At 37.8% G+C, this 16,608-nt stretch overlaps 1 protein-coding gene across 1 annotated transcript in view; it reads left to right on the top strand.

The window, feature by feature from the left end:
- The first annotated feature begins 1,600 nt into the window (after positions 1–1,600).
- The window catches only part of HEATR1 (HEAT repeat containing 1), a 59,155-nt gene continuing 44,147 nt past the window's right edge, over positions 1,601–16,608 (top strand). Inside the window, exons 1-11 of the mRNA XM_049789036.1 lie at positions 1,601–1,756; positions 2,217–2,433; positions 4,920–5,061; positions 6,795–6,896; positions 7,335–7,475; positions 8,902–9,113; positions 9,204–9,337; positions 11,258–11,360; positions 13,186–13,296; positions 13,603–13,720; positions 15,934–16,041. Coding sequence (XP_049644993.1) covers positions 1,615–1,756; positions 2,217–2,433; positions 4,920–5,061; positions 6,795–6,896; positions 7,335–7,475; positions 8,902–9,113; positions 9,204–9,337; positions 11,258–11,360; positions 13,186–13,296; positions 13,603–13,720; positions 15,934–16,041 — 1,530 coding nt within the window. The 5' untranslated portion in view covers positions 1,601–1,614. The remainder of the gene's footprint in view (positions 1,757–2,216; positions 2,434–4,919; positions 5,062–6,794; positions 6,897–7,334; positions 7,476–8,901; positions 9,114–9,203; positions 9,338–11,257; positions 11,361–13,185; positions 13,297–13,602; positions 13,721–15,933; positions 16,042–16,608) is intronic.

The raw sequence follows: 16,608 nt of genomic DNA on the forward strand, positions 1-16,608 counted from the left end.
CAGTATATGCCCTCCAAGGAACTGTGACAAGTAGATCCAATGCCAAGGAGGTGAGTATTTACAATGTGGCTCTTACTGTGATTGGGTTTTATGAAATTCCCTGCCTGCTCCCACTTTACAGAGTGACAAACCCAGAGATACGAAATAATTTGATGGAGGCCACAAAGATGACAAGCACGAGGCAGAGATTGCAGTCCAAGAAGCAAAAGTGACTTCACAGCAGTTTCTTCTTTTTCTTTTTCTTTTTCTTCTTTCTTTCTTTCTTTCTTTCTTTCTTTCTTTCTTTCTTTCTTTCTTTCTTTCTTTCTTTCTTTCTTTCTTTCTTTCTTTCTTTCTTTCTTTCTTTCTTCTTTCTTTCTTTCTTTCTTTCTTTCTTTCTTTCTTTCTTTCTTTCTTTCTTTCTTTCTTTCTTTCTTTCTTTCTTTCTTTCTTTCTTCTTTCTTTCTCTCTCTCTCTCTTTCTTTCTTTCTTTCTTTCTTTCTTTCTTTCTTTCTTTCTTTCTTCTCTTTCCCTCCCTTCCTTCCTTCCTTCTTCCTTCCTTCCTTCCTTCCTTCCTCCCTCCCTTCTTCCTTCCTTCCTTCCTCCCTTCCTTCCTTCCTTCCTTCCTTCCTTCCTTCCTTCCTTCCTTCCTTCCTCCTCCCTCCCTCCCTCCCTCCCTCCCTCCCTCCCTCCCTCCCTCCCTCCCTCCCTCCTTCCTTCCTTCCTTCCTTCCTTCCTTCCTTCCTTCCTTCCTTCCTTCCTTCCTTCCTTCCTTCTTTTTCTCTTCCTTTTTATTTTACACCAGTCTTATGCGATGCTGATCCATAGCAAAGCTGGATAAACTTGGGTTAAATGATGCTGATCCATAGCAAAGCTGGATAAACTTGGGTTAAATGAACAATTCTAGCTACAGATCCTTAAAATTCGAGGAACAGCCCACGAAGAATGTCAGACATAATGGATCGCGTAGGTTCTAGGACCAAGAGTAAGAAGGCCCTAGCGAGGTACAAGCCGGGTGGGCGGGTACCGAGGCATGGGGCGGACCTTTGCTGATAGGAGGCGGAAACTTTGGGTCGCGTTTCCGATAAGTTTGCACCTCTTCGCTCGCCGTAGTCGGCTGGCCTGAAACCGGAAGTTTGTCTAAGGCATGCTCCAGATTTCCGGAAGTGGACCGGCTGCCTGGGTACCATGTGGATTCTGCCGTGAAAGAGTTACTGCCTTCTAAGTGGCTCCGAAGTCGAGCTTGGTTCGTTCTGGTGAGTAGGAGTTAGGGGTCGGGATGCGACTATTACGGGATGCGAAGTTGTGCGGGAGTTTGACAGCTTCAGTGGAGTCCGGGCTTTGGCCCACCCCTGTCGTGGGGTTGCAACCTCCCTGGACTGATGGAACCTCCTTGGCCCGGAGCTGCCATTCTGTGTTCTGTTTAGCATGCATTGGGCAGAAAAGTTGCATGTACACAGGGCCTTGACCCTTTTGGTCCAAGCACCTCTGGTTTCCTCATAGCATGCATTGGGCAGGAAAATTGCATGTACATAGGGCCTTGACCCTTTTGGTCCAGGCACCTCTGGTTTCCCCAGGCGACTCACAGTGATTGTTGCTTTAGACTGTGTTTTCAGAAATCTTCTGGGGTGAAGTATGACGTCCTTAGCCCAGCAGCTCCAGCGGCTCGCTCTCCCTCAGACGGATCCCAGTCTTTTATCCAGAGATGAAGTGGTCTCTTTGTTGTTCGATCCCAAAGAAGCGGCCACCATCGACAGGGATACAGCCTTTGCCATTGGTAAGCTCTCCTTGCTCCTTTTTGCAGCCTCTCTTCCTCTGGATGTTCTGTTTCCCTGTTTTCAGACGTGCCCTCTTCCTTCCTTACCCTGAACTAAGTCGTTGATTTATGTTGATAAGTGAAAGATGAACTGTGTGGTAGCTACTCAGAAGGTCTATCTGTCATGGTGATTTACATACGTTAATTTAATTCCAGAGTGAAAGTGAGGGGATCTGCTAAAATGTAGTAGAGAATCACTAGAAGAGGCTGGAGGCTGTGACTGGGGTGACTTTTTTGCAGAGAGAACTAGGCTGGATTTTGTAGAGGATGTTAAAAAAAAAAAAAAAGCTCTAGATGTATTCTCTAGAAAACTGTTTGGTGTTTGGAGTATGCTAAAATAACTGAGATTTTTAGGGTCACCTAAGAAGGATGAGATGAATTTTCTTACTAAAAATTTTTCAATGAAATGACCTTTTTCTAGGATGCACTGGCTTGGAAGAGCTGCTTGGAATTGATCCTTCCTTTGAGCAGTTTGAAGCATCGTTGTTCAGTCAGCTGTCAAAAACCTTGGAGCGCAGCGTTCAGACCAAAGCAGTAAATAAGCAGCTAGATGAAAACATTTCATTATTCCTCATTCACTTATCCCCTTACTTTCTGCTGAAGCCAGCACAGAAATGTCTGGAGTGGTTGATTCACAGGTAACAAATGGAGTTACATAAATAATTATGAGCTAAGAACTTTTATCTTATAAAAATATTAATAAATGAGAACATATCAATTTGAAAGTGAAAACTTAGGTCTGTTAGGAGATTAAGAGGTCTGAGAGATAGCACAGTGGTAGGGCATTTGCCTTGTACGTGGCTGACCCAAGACGGATCTGGTTTCAATCCTGGCATCCCATATGGTCCCCCAAGCCTGCCAGGAGTGAATTTTAAGCACAGAGCCAGGAGTAACCCCTGAGCACCGCCAGGTATGGCCAAAAAAAAAAAAGAGAGAGAGAGAGAGATTAATATGTTGTCTCTTAAATTAGACAAGCATGTTCATCTCTGAAGCTTAGTTTTGTGGTTAGTGAAAAGTTTATTTATTGATTTATTTGATGCTTAGTAAATGGTCTAACCCCTAGCTTCTGAAATTATTAGCATAGGAGGTCAGTAACTGAATGTGGAGGTCATAAAATATTTGACAGTAAGAGGTTTCTACATGCACCATGCCCCCAAATTTATTCTGAGGTGTCTGACAGCGTTTGGCCATTTTGAATTTCTCAGGTAATGAAAAGGATTTGCTAGTGGTAAGAGTTGAGATGCAAAGCCCTAATCTAACCTAAGTACTTCTTGAGATACTTGGGTCTTTTTGCCATTATAAATTGTTACTGTGTATTTGGGTCAGAGTATATAATTAAGCTTCTTTCTTGCCAAAATAATAAAAACAGTAGAGGATGCTCTGCACCATCCTGACTGCAATATAGGATATGCAGATTCCAGGATCTTTAATACAGAAACATGATACCAACAACAGAGACTGTGTGAAAAATAAGTGTATTGGCACTACAGACAATGACCTGGACTGGACAAACTAGTTTGCCTGGAGCCTAGAGTTGGTCTTATGCTAGGAAACTTAAGGGGTAGGGTCTCCTTGTATTTAGGCCAAGGCTTTTTCTTTCTATGTCCCTCATATTTGGTGGGCCTATGCAAACAATAATTGCCACTCTAACACCGTTTTTATTGTGCTCCTTTGACTCTAATCCTTAAGAAAAACAATCCACTTAAACTTTTGACGTTCACTTAAACTAATATGCATGTGCATTAGTACTTTGCCTTCAATGTTTAAGGAGTTCCATAAGTTTTATGTCTTTAGATTGCTTTGTGTGCTGCTAAGAAATATTATGTACTACAATCTGGGGACTTGGGGGACATGGGCTCTGTTTTATTTCTCTTAATGTTCTTTGACTGAAAGTTCAAAGTTGGGGCCGGAGAGATAGCATGGAGGTAAGGTGTTTGCCTTTCATGCAGGAGGTCATCGGTTCGAATCCCGGCGTCCCATATGGTCCTCTGTGCCTGCCAGGAGCAATTTCTGAGCCTGGAGCCAGGAATAACCCCTGAGCACTGCCGGGTGTGACCCAAAAACCACAAAAAAAAAAAAAAAAAAGAAAAAAAAGAAAGTTCAAAGTTAAGATATCAGCAATGGGACTACTGAGAATTCTGTTTATGAGTGATTGTCCTTCCACTGTAACTTTACCTTGTCCTCTGTCTTTGCATCTTTGTTCTCATAATTAAAAATAAAAATTAATAAAAAAATAAAAACAGTAGTTTTACTAGTATTAGTTTTAATAGTTTTAATAGTATTATCCTCTAAGATACTATAATTTAAAAACAGCAATAACTAACACACGAACACTTACATTCCAAGCTCCATATAATCACTTTGTGGCAGGCATCTCAGTACTCACAGTATTCCTACTGAGAGAAATTGTATAATTGAGAAAACTAGGTGTAGGGGAGTTAACTTGCTTGAAGTTACATAGTTTATTATTTGTTGTCAGACATAAAAGTTTGTTTCTGAGGTTGATCTTCCATTGTTTTAGAGATTTTCTTAGTAACTTTATTCTGTTTTCACTTACTTGCATCAGATTGACAACATATAAATTAAACATTTATTTTTCTTTATGTATCAGTACTTCAGGGTTCCTCTAGCTGTGCAGACATTGATCACTCCTTGCACAGGGCTCAGGGGTCCAGGCCAGGGATCAAACCCAGGTTTGTGGATGCATGGCTAGGACCCTACCCTCTGTACAATCTCTTCAGGCCTGGTGGTATTTTGTTTATTGATTTATTTTTCTTAATTTTTGTGTTTTGGGCTCCCCCAAGAAGTGCTTAGTAGCTTTATGCTTAGGAAACTACATACATGATGTCAGGGATTAATCCTAGATCTTCAGCATGCAAAACATACATTTAGTCCTTTGGGCTATTAATCCTAGATCTTCAGCATGCAAAACATACATTTAGTCCTTTGGGCTATTTTTATGGTTCTAGTATTTAGTTCTTACTGATATTTATTAGTATTTCATTCCTATTCATTATAAGTAGTTTAGCTCATTGAATTGATCTTCAGTTGGATATATAAGGGAATATGTGTTTATAAGTTTTGTATCAACTTAAGTTATTTGTCTTTTTTTTTTTTTTTTCAGGTTCCATATCCATCTTTATAATCAAGATAGCCTCATTGGTTGTGTTCTTCCATACCATGAGACAAGAATATTTGTGCGGGTTATACAGCTTCTAAAAATTAATAATCCAAAGCACAAATGGTTCTGGTTGTTTCCAGTTAAGGTATGATGTTGAAAGACCCATGCCCGTAATCATTACAAGTTTGGTTTAAGGGATATAATTAGGAAATAGTAAAATTTTCATTGCTATTCAGATCACTTTTATTTCTTAACTTTTAGCTGAATCTTTTATGAATAAGAACTACTTTGATTTAGTGCCTAGCAAGCTAGGCAATTTGCTTATTATCTTTATAAGGATTATATATTATAATATATATATATATATATAATATATATAATAATATATATTATTATCCTTTATAAGGATGAGGACAAACTCAGAGAAGTAAGTTAACTTGTCAGTGTTGATATGATATACCTAATTTTAAAGGATTTTAAATCTGACTATCTAGTTTTAAGGCTAACGTGTTCCACTATAATATCTGCTCTCTGTATTTTACATTTTGGACCTAAAGAAATTGTAAATCATTAAAAAAAAAAAGGCCTAAAATTACAGGAAAAATAAAATTGATAAACTATAGAAATAAAGGTGTTAAGAATTTACTGTTGAATAAAAGGGTATCTGTTGCCTTATAGAAAAGGTCTAAGATCAGATAGTTTGATGTTATAATAAATCAGTTGACTTGCCATTATTACTTTGTTACATATAGTAGAGAAAGGAGATGAATTTTTGTAATAGAAATTTTACTGAACATCAAACTTGATTCAGTCTAGGAATATAAATGGAGATAAAAATAGGCTACCAGATGATATTACTATGGAAAGTTAATTTTATGGGTGGTAATAATGATGTCAGTGATCAGAAGTAGTGAAAAATTAAAGCTGTAGAAATTTTTTATTAGAGTAGTTAAGGGTCTGGAGAGATAGTACATCAGGCAGGATGCTTCTTTGCAGTCTCTGACCTCCCATTGGTGCTCCATCTGATTCCCCAAACCCCACCAGAAATGATCCCTGAGGGCAGAGTCAGGGTAAGACCTGAGCACTGCTGGATATGGCCATGGAAAGAAAATTTAAGAACAAAGCACTTGAACCCAAGAATGTTTAAAGGAGAAGCCTACCTTTGATAAAACTTCATAACTGCTCTTGTTATATCTTTCTCAGTCCCTTCTCTTTAGATATATTTGTTTGATTTGTCCAAACTTGTCTAATCTATTAGAGATTACTTAAAAATTTTTTTCTTTAATTTAGTCAATATTTATTAATACAAGTTATTATCAGTGATCAATGGGGGTTATATCAGAAGTTGATGGGTTGAATTACTACTGGCATTATTTGTAAAGTAGGAACAACCGTTTTTAGTTAATTTAGTTAGTAAAGCTACTCAAATTAGAGAAATCCAGATTGAGGTAAATAACTAGAAAGCAACCAAAGATAAGTATTATTCATTAAATACCTGCATGCTGTTCAAAGCCTCTTAAGATTTGCACAATTTTATGTGGAAAATTTTTCTCTATGCCAATTATAAGATAATATTAGAATTTATGAACTGGGCCCAGAGAGATAGCACAGTGACGTTTGCTTTGCAAGCAGCGGATCCCGGACCAAAGGTGGTTGGTTCAAATCCTGGTGTCCCATATGGTCCCCCGGGCCTGCCAGGAGCTATTTCTGAGCAGACAGCCAGGAGTCACGCCTGAGCAACGCCGGGTGTGGCCCAAAAACCAAAACCAAAACAAAAACAAAAACAAAAAAATAATTTATGAACTGCAGCAGTATAATATGGTAGGTATTTTTAAAATAACGGTCATCCTTAATAATAGTTGTTTCTTTTTGTAATAGCAATCCAGAGTGCCCTTAGCTAAAGGAACTTTAATTACCCACTGCTACAAAGATCTTGGATTCATGGATTTTATATGTAGTTTGGTGACAAAATCTGTGAAGGTAAGATGATTATTTTGTGAGTATATAATTCCATTAAATTTTTTTGCTCAAGAAAATATACTAAGGTTTTTTTCTTGATAGTGGTACTATAAAAAATTCTTTTTATTAAAAGATCTACATTTTGTAAATGAAAGATCTTTTTGTAAAAAGATCTAAGTTTTGGAGCATCTGATCATACTTTAATTATCAAAAGTATTCTTCTACAAATATTAACTTTGAGCTCTTCTTGCAAATTCTGTTTATGGTGACTTAACAGTGATACAAACCAGGAGTATTATTTATTCTTGGCATATTTTGAGTCATTAAGTTTGTGTGTTTAATGTTAGTGGCAAAAATTAGAATGGATGCCTAAAGTAGTTGAGATCTATAATTGTTGTTTTTACTTTTATCTAACTGATCTCCCACTCTCTGAACTGATTTTTCTGTTTTTGGTTCCAGGTGTTTGCTGAATGTCCTGGGGGGTCTGCTCAGTTGAGGGTGCTCTTAACCTTCTATGCTTCTACCATCGTTTCTGCTCTAGTGACTGCTGAGGATGTTTCAGACACCATTGTTGCCAAGCTCTTACCATATATCCAAAAGGTTGGTCTTGTTCATGGATAAAATATTTACTTTTAAGGAGTTTTTCTTTATTTAGACATCAGTGCTTTTTAAATTGACAGTTTATTTCAGATGGTTGACAAGATATACTATTTAGGAAGTAAACAGGATTTATTTTGGCTTAGAAATATTACTATTTTGGGGGTCGGAGAGATAACATGGAGGTAAGGCGTTTGCCTTGCATGCAGAAGGTCGGTGGTTCTAATCCCAGCATCCCATATGGTCCCCTGAACCTGCCAGGAGCGATTTTTGAGCGTAGAGCCAGGAATAACCCCTGAGCACTGCCGGGTGTGACCCAAAAACCAAAAAATATATATATATATTACTATTTTTAATAGAAATTAAATATTACTAATTTTTTAATAGAGAGGGCTGGAAAGATAGCACAGTGGATAGGGCAGTAGCCTTGCATGCGGCTGACCCAGATTTGATCCTTGGTATCCCAGGTGGTCCCTCAAGCCTGCCAGTACTATATCTGAGCATAGAGCCAGAGTAACCCTTGAGCACCACCTGGTGTAGCCCCCACACAAAACAAAATATTACTAGACTGGGATTTTTCTTAGTGATCGTAAGAATAGAGTTATATTGGAACTGGAACAATAGCATTGCGGGTAGGGCAATTGCCTTGCACACAGTCAACCCGGGTTCAATCCCTGGTATCCCATATTGTCCCCCAAGTCTGCCAGGAGTGATTTCTGAGTGTAACCCGAGTGCAGTAATCCCTGAGCACAGATAAGTGTGAACCCTCCCACACACACACACACAAAAAGAAAAAGTTATAATGTCTGTTAAGCCCTGATGATCTCTCTCATTAGCAAGATTTGCTTTCTTAGTAGTCCTATTACCTTATTGGAAAGAGAATTAGATAAAAAATCTCTTTAGGATCAGGGTGCGTTCTCTCTCTCTCTCTCTCTCTCTCTCTCTCTCTCTCTCTCTCTCTCTCTCTCATTTTTCTCTTACTCTCTTGACTTTGCAGTGTTTTTGTTAAGTGCCTTTTTGTCTGCCATTTTTCTATATTTCTCACAGAAGTGCTACTTTCACTTGTCGGCTGTGCCCAAAATTTCTGTCTTTAATCAAGATGCTGCTTTGTTTGACTGTAGTCTGCCTTGTGTAGGTGTGTGTTTTCTCTGAGGAAGAGGCTTTTGCTTCCTGCTAGGATGTGTAGTGAATGTTTGAGTTGGGAGACCTTCTGAGCTCCCTTCTCTCAGCCAAGAGTCTTCTTTTATCTCTGTTCTTTCAGAAATATGGTCCACATCTTAGTTTTTTATTTCTGAGGTAGGATTTATACTTACATGCCTTAGAGTATATTTCTCACTCATTTATGAAATTCCTAATTTGTGACCATCAAGCTGCATTTTCAAAACATATTGGTTCATCTTTTTTCTTTTTTTGTAAATGAAACTTTCAGGGATTGAAATCATCTTTACCAGATTATAGAGCTGCAACGTACATGATAATCTGTCAGATCTCAGTCAAAGTGACCATGGAAGAAACCTTCGTTCACTCATTGGCTACACAGACCATCAAAACATTGACCAAAACCCCTTCTTTGGTCAAGGATGGATTAGGTTGCTTGATAGTACTCCTGCAGAGACAGAAGCCAGAGAGCCTTGGGAAAAAGTACGTACAAGTAGATTGAGAAATGTTAGCTATTATTACTCATCAGACTTCTGGTAAAGTTCAAAGCCCTGTGTACTTGTTTCTTCCAAGGCCATTTCCTTACTTGTGTAATGTTCCTGACCTTATCAACATACTTCATGGGATTTCTGAAACCTACGACATTAGTCCTCTTCTGCGTTACATGCTTCCCCACCTTGTTGTTGGCATCATCAATGATATTACAGGTACATGATCAAATGTTTTGTGTCCAAAATATTATTAAGATTTAAATCTCTAAGAATCAAATTTTTCTGAGATGTTTTAAATTTTTTTTGTCTTAGCATTTTTTTTTTCTTGCTATATGTTTTGGGATAATATGTCTGTTTTTCTTTCTTCTTTCTTTTTTTTTTTTTTTGTGGGAGGAGTGGTTTATGCATCACCTGGCTGTGCTCAGGGCAGGCTCCTGCTCTTCTTAGGTATCATTCCTGGTATGCCTCTGGGAACCACAGGGGGTGTTGGGGATTGAATTGGGTTAGACAAATGCAAAATAAGTACTATGTTCTCTGTACTAGAATTCTTTCAAAATTATTAAAATACATTGGTGATTAGAACCTACCTTCTTTTGCATGTCGATACTTAGAGAATTTTAATTTCATTTACAATAAAACACCTAGATTTTTTTTCTTGCTTCATTGGAGGGGAAAAAAAGAATAAGAAAATCTTATATAGAAAAAAACACTTTGTTTTTGAAATTTTTCTTTGTTTTTTTTTTTGGGGGGGGGGCAGGGGGCTGCATCCAGATGTGTTTATTGCTGGCTCTTTACTCAGGAATTACTCCTGGCAGTACTTAGGGGGCTGTCAGGGATTAAACCCAGATCAGCCTTATGTAAGGCAAGCATCCTACCTGTTGTATTACTGTCACTTTGGCCCCCAGGAAGATCAAATATTTTAGGGACCAGGCAGATAGCTCAAAGAACTGGAGCACATTGTAAGACTGTGAGTGCAATCCCTGCACTCTAGATCCTTTCCTTGCCTTGTACCAGCACAATAGGTAGTGGGAATCTGTAGGAGGGGGACCTGAGCATTGACCTGCCATACCAAGAGGGCTGCACTGAAGATTTTGGGAGTAGTCTAGAGGTCCATTGAGCACTGCTTGGGAGGCTACCCCCTCTACCCACACAAATGTTTTAATCACAAACATTAATGAAGAGGATATGGCCTGCATTCTGATTTTCACTTTTTTGGGGGGGCAGAAAGACAAGAAACACTTGGTCCTATTGCTACTTGCACTAAGAAAACATGACTAATGAAAGCAATTTTAAAATTTTGCCAGTTCATAAGAAAATAAGATGTGCTTAACCAAGTCTTGGTTTTAATATGCATTTCAGTAACATGACTAGCATAAATAAAAGTTCATTTATTTCCCCTATGGTGATGAGCTATATGTGACCCCTATGAGAGCAACGCTAATATCTCTATCAGACATTTAAGTTAAGGCTAAAAATACCTCATGGTTCAGTGAGGGGGTGAAGATGAAAGTTTATCTGCTTTCAGTTTTAATTTTTTTCTATCATCACAGAAATTACATATTTGTTGTCTCATCAGTTTGCATGTCATCCTGGCACAGAGGCCACATTGACTTCTGTATCATTCTAATTTATTTTACATGCTGCCAAAGTGAACATTTAGCCTTTTTCAAATATAACTTTTTTGTGGGGGGATTTCGCTACATTTGGTGGTGCTTGGGGTTACTCCTATGCTTGAAGATTACTTCTGGTATTTATTGGACCATGTAGTTCTAGAGGTCAGATTGAACATTAAGCCCGTTGAACTTTTTTTAATGATAACTTATTGAGACCTAGGTTCAGTTTATAACTTCTACACTTGTAACCTCAACTGAGAAAAAATGCTATTTTTGGATTTCTGTGTCACTAATGACATAAATATGATACTTTTTTTATTCGTATGAGTCAAGAACACAAAGAATTTAGGATGTATTCAGGGTTTTACAAAAATACACTTTGAAAATAAAAACAATAGGTAGAAATCTTTTTGGAAAATAGTTACAAAGCTTCATATAATGTTATTCATGTAGAAATATTTTTGATACCTATAAATACAAGCACAAATGAAAATTTTCTCAATTAAAATTTTTGCATTCTAAGGAGAAGAAACTGAAGGGATGAATGACCAAATCTGTCGGACACATTTAGAAGGCATACTTAAAAATATATCACTGAAGAACAATTTAGACCATTTATTGGCTAGGTAAGCTACCATTTTAACATTTTGGTTTATATTTTGGTGGTTCAGTATAATTTTTTAGAGTTTACAAGCAGTTTTTTCTTAATGTTTTTATTTTTCATAATGTATTTCTTGAATTGTCCATATGATTTCTTTGATACTTAATTAAAAATTATGACAACCAAAAAAATCAAGTTACTTCTCATGTCTTGTGCTTATACATGATCATGGAATGTTAATTAACTTAAATTTACATTTAAATATAAATTTAAGGATAATAGCTTCTTGCAGTTCATAGCTGATTACCATTTTCAATTAAGCAATTAAGTGAATCAAAATCCCTGAAAACAGTACATTATTATTAATATGTAGTATCAGCATAATGTTCAGAGCCAGGTGACTTGGTTGACACAAATATTATCTTAATTTTTTTTTTTTTTTTTTTTTTGGTTTTTGGGCCACACCCAGTAACACTCAGGGGTTACTCCTGGCTATGTGCTCAGAAGTTGCTCCTGGCTCGGGGGACCATATGGGACACCGGGGGATCGAACCGCGGTCCGTCCAAGGCTAGTGCAGGCAAGGCAGGCACCTTACCTTTAGCGCCACCGCCCGGCCCCTTAATTTTTTTTTTTTAAGGTAAACTGGCAGACCACCACCTCCCTTTTTTATTCTTTAGGTAAAGGACAACTTAATGTAGTGAAAAAAATATAAATGTTGCTTTTATTTTTCATTCTTTTGGTATTTGGGCCACAGTCAGCAGTGCTCAGGGCTTTCTCCTACTTCTGCTCTCAGGGATCACTCCTAGTAGGGCTTGGAAGACCACATGGGATGGCCGGGATCAAATCTAGGTCGGCCACATACAGGGCAAACACTTTACTCACTGTATTAGGTCCCTCGATCTTGGGACCTTTTTTTCTTTCTTGGTCTTAGACATAGGTTTGATCTGTCTTTTCTATAATGAGAAGAGTAATAAATTTTCAAGGTCAAACTGGATCTGACTTTGCTGTTATTCATAACTTTGAACATTTAAATGATGGCATGTCATTCTTGCCCCTCAGGATTAATTTATAAATGAGAGTACATACAGTTTAAGTCCTATTGAGAGCAAAGGCTCTGGAGTCAGTCCAGAAATCAACCCAAAATTTTCTACTGTTTTTTTTTTTGTTTGTTTTTTCAGGTTTTTAGGCCATGTCCAGCAGCTATCAAGGGTTATTTCTGTCTTTATGCTCAGAAATCACTCCTGGCAGGTTCAGGGGACCATATGGGATTTCAGTGATTGAACCCAGGTTGGCCTTGTGCAAGACAAATGCCCTACCTACTGTGCTATCTCTTCATCCACGCCCTACAATGTATTTTTATTTTCATTGTTGGGCTCCTGAACATTGGCTGTTGTGGCTGTCTTAGCACTTGTTTTCGGTTTTATGGGAAGGGTAGGCTACACCTGATGGTTTATGGCTCTATGCTCCTAGAGAACTTACATGGTGCTGGGATTTGACCTATTGTCAAAAGGTGACTGTTTTGTGCCTTAGTGCTAAAGCAATAGCACAGCTGGTAGAGTGTTTGCCTTGCATCTAGCCGATCCAGGTTTGATCCCCAGCATTCCAAATGGTGCCCTGAGCTTGCCCGGATTGATTTCTCAGTTCAGAACTAGTAGTAACTTTTGAGTATCCCTGGATGTGCCCTCCCCTTCAAAAGACAAGTGCCTTAACCTCTGTACATACTTTCTATCCTTTCCCTAGTTTTTATATATGTAGAATAAGCATAATTTCTATTGTATGGAAGTATGGCAATTAGAAATAAGTATATAAAAAATACTGACACTTCTGCTGATAATTGTTTTGTTTTTCAGCCTTCTTTTTGAAGAGTATATTTCATACAGTTCACAGGAAGAAATTGATACTACAAAAATATCTTTGCTTAATGAGCAGTTTCTTCCACTTATCAGACTTTTAGAAAGCAAGTAAGTTTAGTGTTTATGCCTTTCTTTAAAAGATTTCTTTCTGTTTTACAAAAACAAAGATTCACAAAACACATGTATATATCACATGGTAAAGCAAGTGTCTTTTTTTCCTTCAGAAAGGAACAGGATAAGAATTAATACATTTGAAGTATTAAGGAAATAAATGTTGTATGGAAGAATAATTTAGCTTATGAACAGCCTTATATTTGTTGCAGTTTTAACTATTGGTGATTTGTAAATCTCTATATACATGTGTATTTAATATCTTCACTGAGAATAATTAATTAACTTTATAATTATTTCCAGATATCCCAAAACTTTAGATGTTGTCTTAGAGGAACGCCTAAAGGAAATTACTGATCTCAAAAAGCAGGAGCATTTTCACCAGTTTATTTCTCTTTCTACAAGTGGAGGAAAGTATCAGGTGAGTTTTTCCTGGCAGGAATTAATGGCATTTACATGTTTCTTGGTGTGTGTGTGTGTGTGTGTGTGTGTCTGTGTCTGTGTGTCTGTGTGTCTGTGTCTGTGTGTCTGTGTGTGTCTATGTATGTGTGTGTGTCTGTGTGTGTGTGGTACTAGTTTGACGACTCTAGAAGGAAATATGATGATTTCCTCCCTTCATTACAAAGTTTCCTGGAGAAATGAGATTTTTTTTCCTATCTTATGAAGTGCTACTAATTGAATAATTAGAGAAAGAGATAGTCATTTAAAAATGACTTTTTTTTCCAGAAAATTTTACTGTGATTATTAGCAGTCATTGAAAAGTGACTTGTTTCTAGTGTTTTTTTCTTTTTAATCTTAAATATATGCTTTGTAGTGCTTCACCTACTAAATAATGTTGGAATCATTTAATAGAAATGGTGGATTTTATTTCATATTGGAACTTCATGAATTTTTTTTAGATCTTTTTAAGTTTGTTTTGTTTTGGGGTTACACCCAACTGTGTTCAGAATTTATTCCAGGCTCTGCACTCAGGTGTCACTTATGGTTCTGGGGGAACATACGGGGTGGTGGTGATCAAACCCATGTTGGCCAAATGTAAGGCAAGCTTCGTACCCATTATCTACTGCTCTGGCCCCCAGCCTTACATCATTTTATACTAAAAATTAGACATCTAAGTTTGTACTTGAAATTATCCTAGAAAATATGAATAGAAATGATTGTTTGGGGGCCGGAGTGATAGATAGCATAGCAGTAGGGCATTTGCCTTGCATATGGCCGACCGTGGTTCAATCCCTGGCATCCCCTACGGTCCCCCAAGCCTGCTAGGAGTAATTTCTGAGCAGAGACAGGAGTAACTCCTGACCACAGCCAAGTGTAGCTTCCTAAGCCCCCCAAAAAAGAAATGATTCTTAATTTATCCTCTTTCATAGACCTTTTTATGGTATTTCATATTTTAAGTTGAGAAACATTTTTATACTTGGTTAAGTTATATAAGTGAACTAAGTTGTCACTAACTTGACTATTTTATACTACTGATAAATTGTATTCTCTTTTCAATACTAAATTTAATTTTTTTTAATTTTTTTATTTCTTTTTTTGGGGGAGGCACATCCATCCAGTGACACTCAAGGGTTATTCCTGATTATGTGCTCAGAAATTGCTCCTGGCTTGGGGGATCGCATGGGATGCTGGGGGATCGAACCCCAGTTCGTCCTGGGTTAGCATATGCAAGGCAAATGTCCTACCACTTGCGCCACTGCTCAGGCCCAAATACTAACTTTTTGGTTGTATTTTTATTTAGGGGCTTATATCAGGGGTCTCAAACTCAATTTACCTGGGGGCCGCAGGAGGCAAAGTCGGGATGAGGCAGGGCCGCATAAGGGATTTCACAAAACTGAGAACTACCATAATCATGTGAATGAATGAGAGAACTGAAAAGCCTGTCTTGAGTACAGGTAGGAGTGGGGTTGGATGGAGAGAGATTTGGGACATTGGTGGTGGGAATGTTGCACTGGTGAAGGGGGGGTATTCTTTACATGACTGAAACCTAATCACAATCATATTTGTAATCAAGATGTTTAAATAAAGAAAAAAATATGGGGCCGGGCGGTGGCGCTAAAGGTAAGGTGCCTGCCTTGCCTGCGCTAACCTTGGACGGACCGCGGTTCGATCCCCCGGTGTCCCATATGGTCCCCCAAGCCAGGAGCAACTTCTGAGCACATAGCCAGGAGTAACCCCTGAGCGTTACTGGGTGTGGCCCAAAAACCAAAAAAAAAAAAAAAAAAGAATATTTAAAAAAAAGTAAGCGAATAATCGCGAATACTGCGATATTTGAAGACTGGCTGCGGGCCACAAAATATTGTACGGAGGGCCACAAATGGCCCGTGGGCCGCGAGTTTGAGACCCCTGGCTTATATAATGGTTTATCTTAGGTATTTTTTACTTTTGAGTTAGAAAGAATATAGAATTATTTCATGGACTTGCATCATAAATTAGACCTACATAGTAAAGTATAATGTATAAAATCAAAACATTAGCAATACAATTTTTTTTCATCTGTTATGAGACAAAATGTTTGTATTTTTTATCTCAATTATATCTCCATAGTTTGAGGTGGTTTCTCTGATACTCAGTGCTGGTCATATGCTGCTCAGATTTCATAGTAAAATCATTTGGTAATTATGATTCTTATAGTTTTTAGCAGATTCTGATACCTCCTTGATACTTAGTCTGAATCATCCACTTGCTCCTGTGAGACTTCTGGCCATTAACCATCTGAAAAACATCATGAAAACATCAAAGGTTTGTGTCAGATTGCTTTTGTGGTATTGTTAAATCCTCTTATGAAAATGTAGTTTTAGAAAGAGCAATTGGAGCTACTACCTAGAATCATTGGTTTGTAATTGTAGAGGTAAGTTGAGTTAAACATCAGAATCTATGGAGAATTACATATTACTAATTTAGCTTTAGTTTTTTTCTTAATGGAAATGTATTGATTAAATTGTAGGAGACTCATAGATAATTTGAGAACATTTTTAGTTTTGATATTTGATTTTGATGATCTTAAGTGTAGCATAATCATTCAGGGACAAAACAGTAACTTTTGGAACATCATCTTGATATTAGTATTTGCAGTTGTATGTCTTTTTTGTTCTTTTGTTTTGTTTTGGGGCCACATATGGTGATGCTCAGTGTTTTCTCCTGCTCTACACTCAGGAATAACTCGTGTTGGCATTCGGGGGTGAGAGTAGAGTGGGGAATAGCATGTCCAGGGATTAAACCTGGCCAGCTGCATTAAAGGCAAGCACCCTACTTGCTGTACTGTTGCTCTAGTCCTCTTTTTTTTTCTTAAGGCTAGTCAAGTGAAGC

This window comes from Suncus etruscus, chromosome 15, assembly GCF_024139225.1.
Source record: "Suncus etruscus isolate mSunEtr1 chromosome 15, mSunEtr1.pri.cur, whole genome shotgun sequence".
Classification (NCBI taxonomy): Eukaryota; Metazoa; Chordata; class Mammalia; order Eulipotyphla; family Soricidae; genus Suncus; species Suncus etruscus.